Source organism: Thamnophis sirtalis, unplaced genomic scaffold, assembly GCF_051295495.1.
Source record: "Thamnophis sirtalis isolate CommonGarterSnake01/CBP01778 unplaced genomic scaffold, rThaSir2_p1.2 scaffold_3, whole genome shotgun sequence".
In the NCBI taxonomy this organism is placed as follows: domain Eukaryota; kingdom Metazoa; phylum Chordata; class Lepidosauria; order Squamata; family Natricidae; genus Thamnophis; species Thamnophis sirtalis.
In genome coordinates this window covers 102,127,756-102,136,079 of record NW_028261383.1, presented here as the reverse complement: position 1 = coordinate 102,136,079, position 8,324 = coordinate 102,127,756, and the positions used below count along the sequence as shown (strand labels likewise).

The 8,324-nt window shown below is 48.5% G+C and overlaps 1 protein-coding gene across 1 annotated transcript; it reads right to left on the bottom strand.

Annotated features, from left to right (window-relative positions):
* Positions 1–1,871: 1,871 nt before the first annotated feature.
* NKX2-5 (NK2 homeobox 5) lies at positions 1,872–7,620 on the bottom strand. Its single transcript, XM_014057779.2, has 2 exons — positions 7,284–7,620; positions 1,872–3,297 (listed from the first exon to the last, which is right to left on the bottom strand). The coding sequence occupies exons 1-2, from the start codon at positions 7,564–7,566 to the stop codon at positions 2,669–2,671; spliced, it is 912 nt and encodes a 303-aa protein (XP_013913254.1). The 5' UTR covers positions 7,567–7,620; the 3' UTR covers positions 1,872–2,668.
* Positions 7,621–8,324: the final 704 nt, after the last annotated feature.

Sequence of the window (8,324 nt, the reverse complement as noted above, 5' to 3'; positions counted from 1 at the left end):
GAATTTCAGGCGCGGCGCTTCCTAGGACTTAGTACATCGGTCCTGCTCGGGCGCGGGGACAGCGCTTGCCTGCGGTGACCGGCATTGCTTTGTACGGCCCATGGCGGCCATCCTCTTTCATTGGGAAGATTAAACGTGCTTGACTAACCCCGCTTCCCCTTTTCCCCGCGTACCGCGGTGCGGAAGGTCCTTGAAGCCGATGGGACTGTCTCCCGCAGGAACTCCGGAGTCGTAGGATCAAAGCTGCCAATCTTAGTTTTTGGCTGTTAATGTTGCAATGTTTGCTTAGTAGTCTAAGGAAAGGGGTTGTCCCCGTCAGTCTCCGGCAGCCAGTACAAGGAGACCACCCTTAAAAAAGCCGATTGATCGCCCAGTTCCGCTTCCTCAGAATATTATACAAATTTCACTAAAGTCAGTACCCTCCAAGGCTTACCTGTCCCATCATCCACTTCCTCATAAAGATACTACTGGAGGGTGAAAGCAACTTGACAGGAGGACAGCAGCTCGCCAGCTTTTCTGCTGTCAGGAATCAAACACAACCAGATCTGGCTAAAACGTGGATGAAACGCCACCAGGAAATCTCAGGGCTATATGACAAATCCCAGAAGGCGAGTGTGATTACAAGAAATTTGACTTTATTGTCTTGTTCTAAAAAGAAGAGGGGCGGAGCAATCAGTTCCTTTGGCTCGTCGTATAATAAGAGAGACCCGAGAGACATGGGGTGGGGGGGATGACTTGCCTTAAATTACAGAACAGGGCATCCTTTAAGGGCAGGCGACATTCCCTCGCTAGCTTCTCGTCGGTCGTCTTGGGACTGCAGCTCCCAGCATGCTCAGCGAACACGAGTGGGTTAATGGGAAATGCTGCGATAGGAGCAAAAATCTCGATTCTTTTGGAAGGGTCCTGATTCGCAAAGGCCGCCTCGAAATAGCGTCATCCCTCCCGTCGCTCCCCAGCCAGGGCCTGATCTTCTGGGTGGGTTATTTATTAAAGGTATGTGCAGAGACGACTCTGGGTTGGCTTACAAACATTAAAACTACTACACCTTAAAATGGGTTAGTAGCCCAAAGAGTAGATCACGTCTGAATAGTGTCATCTGGGTTATTTCATCACTAATAATCTAAGCATCATTGTTGGTGCTCTAACACGGGGAGGGAGGCTTTTTGCCTGTCTACCTGTCAGGGCGGCCCTTTGGGCTTTGGGTGGTTTCGCTCAAAATGTGCCAGTTGAGGCCATTGTTTCGCTTTTGATGGCCGTGCTCCGCATATTATGATGATTAAGGTGCTGATTGCATTAAACTAGCCGTTGGTTAATAAAAGTCTGAATAATTTTCGAGAAAAAGTGCATCGGATTGCAATCCCCATTCCAAGGCCCTGCTTATATACGCCAGTATAGGACTAAAAGTCCTTTTGTGTACAGGCCTTTGGAGCAGCGCCATCGTCCATGCAAATAGGTCTCTCTGCATACTGATATTTAGGGCCTACTTCTACATTAACGCAGTTAATGCTTTTATGCCTGCAGTTTCAGATAGAGGACACACGGCCACCCGCGGGGCTTAAGCCTCTGTGTTACTACTGTTTTGACCCTATTTCACTGCAAATTCTTTGGAAATTCCAGCAGCGGGAGGCCTTGCAGTCTACCTATCTACAGTAAGCAAAAGGAGTAATTGCATCCCAAGAAATTCAGCGGGGCTTTACAGGCTTTGCCAGTTACAAGAAGCCACCCTTGGACTGGAGGGTGGGATAGTAGACTCGTGGGAATCGTCCCTCCATCGCGGCATCTCCCGAAGCGGGGGTTTCTCCCACTTTCCTTCCAACTAAAAGCAAGCTGATTTGCAAATGAGCGCAAGGAAACACATAAAGCAGCCCAAATTCAAGCCACTCTTTTTAATGACAAGACATCAGTTCTTTTTTTGTTGGGGTACAGAAACCAACATCCCCTCCACCATCCCGAAAGAAGTCACCTATATCAACTCCACGGCCGGGCAGTGCATTTCATACTCTCAGCAAACCGATTTAGTGCAGAATTCTACGGGGATCACAACAGCCTGTGCCTTTTCCTGGGTGGGCCGACCCTCTGCTTCACACCGCATCTGAAAGCAAGTAGGGCCGCCTTTCAAAGAAAACTCAACCTACCAGGAATAGTTCCCGCAAGGCAAAAACCTATTGGCAATCGGGGCTTTTGAAGAAACGGTGAAAAGAAGTGGGGTGCGCCCATGTTCTCTGCTGGTATGGAAAAGAAAAGGAAGTCGATGCGATAAAGGTCCTTCGCGATTTATAGGCAGATTTAGCTGTCTTATTTTTAAAAGTGGGAAAGAGGTGCGGGTTGGTAAATGAAACTCTTTCCCTCTTAACGCCAAGCGCGCTGCGGCTACGGGAGTCTTTGTAGACGTAACTTCGAAGCGGGAGCGAAGGGACACAGGTCCGGCAACCTCCTGTCTTTGCACCGAGGTGCGATCTATCCACAACCCGGGCCTCCATGAGCCTTCGGTTCTACGGAAACCGAAGTGACCCGTGGAAAGCTGGTAGTTGGCCCACCTAGCACGGAAAAGGGCGCTCTCTCTCTCTCTCGGCTTCTGGTGTCCGGGACAATCGTGCGGGCCGCTTCTCCGAAGGAGGCGCCGGGCTGCAGCCGTGTCTATCCCCGGGAGGCCTCTGGCCCTCTGACCCTACCAGGCTCGGATGCCATGCAACGCGGAAAGGCCGCCGTTCCCTTGCGGGATGGACGTCTGCACCGGGTTCAAGTCCCCGACGCTGAAGTTCATGAAGTTGGCGGCGGCCGAAGGCTGGACGCTCTGCACGGCCGGATAGCTGCAGCTATAGCTGGCGTTGCATGCCCCGGTGCCGCCGCCGCCACCACCACTGCCGTAGCTGCCGTAGGCCGGGTAGGAGTTGTAGCTGTAGGGGTTGAGGCTGACGTTGTAGGGCGAGCTGTACGGGGACGAGTCTCCCAAGCAGGGCTTCCCGTCGCGGACCAGGACCGGCACGGCTATCCGGCGAGGCGGCGGGATGCTGCCCACCAGCTCCAGGCTCTGATCCTGCCTTTGCCTCTTGCACTTGTAGCGGCGGTTCTGGAACCAGATCTTCACCTGAGTGGAGGTAAGCTTCAGCACGTTAGCCAAGTGGTCCCTCTCCGGTGCCGAGAGGTATTTCTGCTGCTTGAAGCGGCGCTCCAGCTCGTAGACTTGCGCTTGCGAGAAAAGCACGCGGGGTTTCCGCCTCTTCCTCTGCCGGGGCCGCTCCGCCTCTTCGGCGTCCCGCTTCTCCTGCTCCAGCGACTTCGAGAGGACGCAGAGCTCTGCGGGGAGGCAAAAACAGAGACACCGAACCGGCGATCAGAGGGTGGAGGCGACAGCAGCTTTAGGAAGCAACCTTCGCCCGCCCGCGGCCGCTTTTGTCCCCTGCCGAACCCGGTGAGGCTTTGGTTTGATGGCATTTAGCGCTCTCTGGATGGATGATCATCGGCACCAAGAGACCCTAATCTTACATCGCAGGCTCGCCGTGGCCGCCACCCATCACTGAGCATTCCTAGTCTAACCTTCCTTACGGAACTCTGACGATTTCTCCGTTTGCTTTGATCGCTTTTGTTCTGTTCTGTCACCCCTGAGCTTTCGAAACTAGAGATGTTTAAAAGGAAGTCTAAATTATTCCAGTACGACTCCAAAATAAATGGCATACATTCCTCCCCTAAGATTGTAGCTCCAAAGACAATTATAAGTCAATAAAGCTAGCCTGATTTGAGTCGATAGGGTTCGTTAAAACAGAAAGGAGACCTCCCTTCCCCCACCCTCCCCCCACACATATTCCTCCTTTGGCTAGCTATAGGTATCCCTTAGATGTGTTTTGGAGCCAATTCAATTAACACGGAAATATTGAATCATGTGTGCCTGGAAAGTACCAACATCCTTGGAAGTTCAATAGAAGTTGCACTATGTAATCCTACCGATAAGAGGTCTATTTAATATGAGAGCCACAGATCAAACAAAGTAAGAGAGTAAATGAAGTGAGAGATAATTTCTAACTTTCCCAGCTGAAGAAAACTGAGAGTTTCAAGTGCCTAACTTTGGCTGGTTTGCTCCCACAGAAACTGGCCTGTGTGGGTCAGGAAAATAACCTTTCAATTCTGGAAACAACCCATATAGAACTCCCTAGGATTTATTCAACCAAATAAAAATGATTTGAGAAAAAAAAAAGGGAGAAAAATGATTTATCCCATCTTCAAAGCAAGGCTGAGAACTGAAATATTTGTAATTCCTTCCGGACCATAGATGCCTAAAGTTATTTGCAACTACAACCATTAGTTGTTATTGTGAATATAAGTAACAAACCTTATCAAATTCAACCAGCTCCATTAAATAATTTAGTCAATGAAAAAGACCAGGATTCCATTTCCCTATTATTATTTCTACTTGAAGGATACTTTTGCTCCATGCTGTGTGTATCCAGCCAATTGTAGCTAACAAATAGTTAGCTAAAATTAAAAAATCCAACTCACTTTGTCCAATATGTGAATTGGATTTAGGCATGGATTGTAATTTGCATACTGCCCAAAAGAAACTGAAATTAGCATAACTTTTTTCCACTTCAGATATAAATGAAATGAAATTACAGATAATTGGGGGGGGTAGATCTAAGGACCTTTCAATCCTCAGTCTTGTGAACATTTACTTGAGAATAAAATGGTTTGAAAACCATGCAAATAAAGGACTACTAAATATTAAATTATTTTTAATTGTATATAAGCCCATCATGGGTTTTTTCCTGTTTTGTTAATTTCTGTAGTTTAAAGTATATGTATAATGGGACCCACATAGGTTTATTTTTGCTAAAGCCTAGGGCTTATATCCGGATAAATATACAAAGTCAAGATGCTGGGTGTTTTTCAGAAGCAAAGCCACACCATTAATTGCATTCTGATTCCTTCCTGAGAAATGAAATGAGAGTGAAGGAATTAAGGATTTCCTTCCTTCCAGACAAGAGATAGGTCACCTGAACAGGAATATTCCTTTCATCATCTATCAGCTCAATGGGTGCTGTTTCAATGCAGACTGCAAGTAAATCAGTGAAGAGAAAGTTGGTAACTACCTTAAACTGGAAATAGAGGAGTGTGGTCTGAGGACCCTGAATGTCATGTAGTCTTTTTTCTACTGTACTCCATGGTAGAGGAGATTGTTAATTAAAAAGTTCATAGACAATTCAGTTGATTTGTTTAAGGGTCACTGAAAAGGGGCATTCTAGCTAAGTGTTTGGGGCCATCATTGAAAGATACGGACCAGCTCTAATTCCTCCTGAACAAATTATCTCCTGCCAACAGAACAAGGCAATGCTCTGATGGTTGAATATTCTCAATTTGGAAAGGTTGAACACCCTGAAATGTCCAATGGGAAGAATCCTTGATTCAGTTTCCAATAGAGATTAAATCAACATCCCTAGTGATTCTGGGAGGTTGACACCCACTGCCGTACATTCCATTTGAATACTACTGGTTTCTCTCTCCCCAACTTACTTGGAGAGAGGTTGGGGTCCCAAGTGAGTGTGTAGAAGATGGCAGTTTAAGAGATCAAAAAAATGGGATCCAAGTTCAACTTGACTGCAATAACCTTGGGAGCAAGATTAATGCCAGAGAAGAAGTGCTCCAAAAGAATTTAACATTGTATGTACTGTCTTTCTCCTGGCTTGATGACCTCAAGATTTCACTCCATCTCAGGTGGAGATACTTAACATATTTTGCCCAGGAATCTGTTCCAGGAAAATCCAGTTCATGAAAATTCTTTCTCTCTCTCTTGTATTTATTGTAGCAGTGGGGAGAGAAAATCTGCCTCCAAAGACTCAAAATGTCTTTAGAGGCCAGAGAACAAAGCAAGAACCATGATCAAAGCAAGGCAGTGGTTCAATTTGCAAACCCATTCCTGTGTATTCAGAAGCAAACCCCATTGGGATCAATGGGACTTTCCCCAGGTTAGAAAATAGAGCATATTCTCAACAGTCTTGAGATACAAACTTATGACATTTTCAGTCTTGAGTGAATCCAAAAAATTCAATAGATTTGCTTCTCAGTAGAAGTAGCCAGTTTTGTACTACAACTGTTTTGATGGTTCTATTGTGAACCCTCAGTATACTGTATATCCTACTCTGAAAGGAGAGCTTAGCAGTAAACATTTAGTAACAGTAATATCATAACTAAACTCAGCTGTTTAAATAGGTTCATGCTTAATAAAAACAAAAACTAGCCTTCCTTGAATTTTGAAGAATGAAAAATCACAGTTGCTTAAAATATTCATATTAGCCCTTCAACTATTTGTGGGGGCCTTGCCTAAAATGAAATGAAGAGATCTGGAGGTGGTGAGGTGTCCCTGTAGTTTTAAATACTTGGGCTTTGCCTACACATCTTTGAATGTCCATCCCATTGTAGCTGAGTAGATGTTGTTGTAGTAGGATCAGAATTTATGAACAAGGACTCAGGAAGGACTCGATAAGGTAATTTAAGGGAAGACATTTTGTCTCCAAATATTCTGACTTCAAGGGAATGAAAGACTAATTTATTCTTGGATAATTAACCTTTAAAACGGGGGAAGGAGTTTATCTTAGTTCCACTGAGATTAAGAGAATGTCAAAAGACATTTTGTTTTCTGTCTAAAATTTTCTTGGGCAGTCATTCCAAATTCCGGATAATCTTTCTTTCAAGTAAATATGGTAAGACTGAACTACTCTCAAGGGTTGTTGTAAGGACTGCAACAAAGGAGCGAGATGAAAGTCATTTTCAAGAGCTATGGTAGTATTAGATACTGTCCTAATTAATTATATTTTTTACGCATCAGTGGGATTAAGTGTCTTCTTGGGTTGTCACCAGTCACTTGTCAAAAAAACAGCAAGTCACCCACATAGGAGTCTAAGGCTATTGATATAGGGGGGATAGAGGTGAGAGGTTGCCATGACCCCACTAAACAGACTATACAGGACCGAACACAATCCAAGGTGTCTTCTTCAATGCTTCACTTAAATCCCACCCAGTCACCAGAAGTCGACCGCTATCCACGTTGGGTTACTGTTCCCTCCTAACCTTCCTATAGTCTCTCCTCGTCCGGAGCGGCAACACGGAACGGCCAAGAAAGGCAGAGGCGGGTTCAGGGCTCCCACCCACTTGCTTGCTTTGCCCGCAGACACCTCCCCGGACATGCCCTCCTCGGAAGAGTCCCAGGGATCCGGCTTGGCAGAGGATGCTTCGGCCCCGCAACACGGGCGGAGGACCCGCGCTGACCACCACATACCCCCCCCCCCGGTTACCTTTTTTGCTCTCTTTCGGCTCCTTGCTCGGTTCTATCTCCACGTAACTCTTGGCGAAGAAAGGGCCGGGGAAAGTGCTGCCGCTGCCTTTGGCCAGGCCGGCCGGGGCCTCGGCGAGAGGGGCGTCCTCTGCCGGGTAGGACTCTTGCTTGAAGGTGGCCAGCATGCAGGAGGAAGGCGACCCCAAGGCCGAAAGCTCCAGGGAGGCCAGGCCGCTGGGATGCTCCAGACTCAAGATATCCTTGACGGAGAAAGGCGTACTGGTCACAGGGCTCGGGAACATGGTGGGCGCTGCAGCGGAGCTGCGGCCGGTGCCCCCCGCGAGCGCCGGCTTCCGAAGGGCGCCGCGACGGCCAAGCGCCCAGCCTTGGTTTGTGGTCTGGAGGCAGGTAGGGAGGCGGGACCCCGAGGAGGAGGAGGGACCCTGCCCTTGGGGAGCCTTCTCATTGGTCAGCCCGGGCGCCACGGCCCGCGAGGGGCAGCTTGCCCGACCCACCTAATATAGGCATGGAGCTCCGCGAAGCGCCGCCGAAGGGAAAAGGCAGGAGCGCCGGCCTTGGCCGCGTCTCCTGTCGGCGGAGAGGCCTCTTGTGTACGAAAACTCCGCGTTCCGCCATCCATCACGCCGTCAGGCTGGATAAACACGCCTCGGGCGAAGGCGGTGGCCCGAATGTCAAGAGAGATTCTGGGGGGAGGAGGCTGCCTCTTTTCTCTCCCGGCCTTCGATCGGGGAGTCCGGCGGGTGGAGTGACGGGGGGGGGGGGCTGGCCGGAGCCTCTACGACCAGCTCCTCTCACTTTTGCCCTCGTCCCCGCCCCGAAGCAGCCTCCGGAGGGGGCCTGCCCTGTCCTGCCCCGCAGGCTTTGCCGCCTTTCTCTTCCTCTGCGGAAGAGCGGGAAGAAAGCCGGCTGTCCCGAGAAGGCCCGCTCAGTGGTGTATTAACCATTAAGCAGACTAAGCACGTGCTTAGGGCACTAGGTCCAAAGGGGGCACCGTATAGTTGAGAAAGAAAGGAAAAAAATGAAGATTTGTACAGTATCT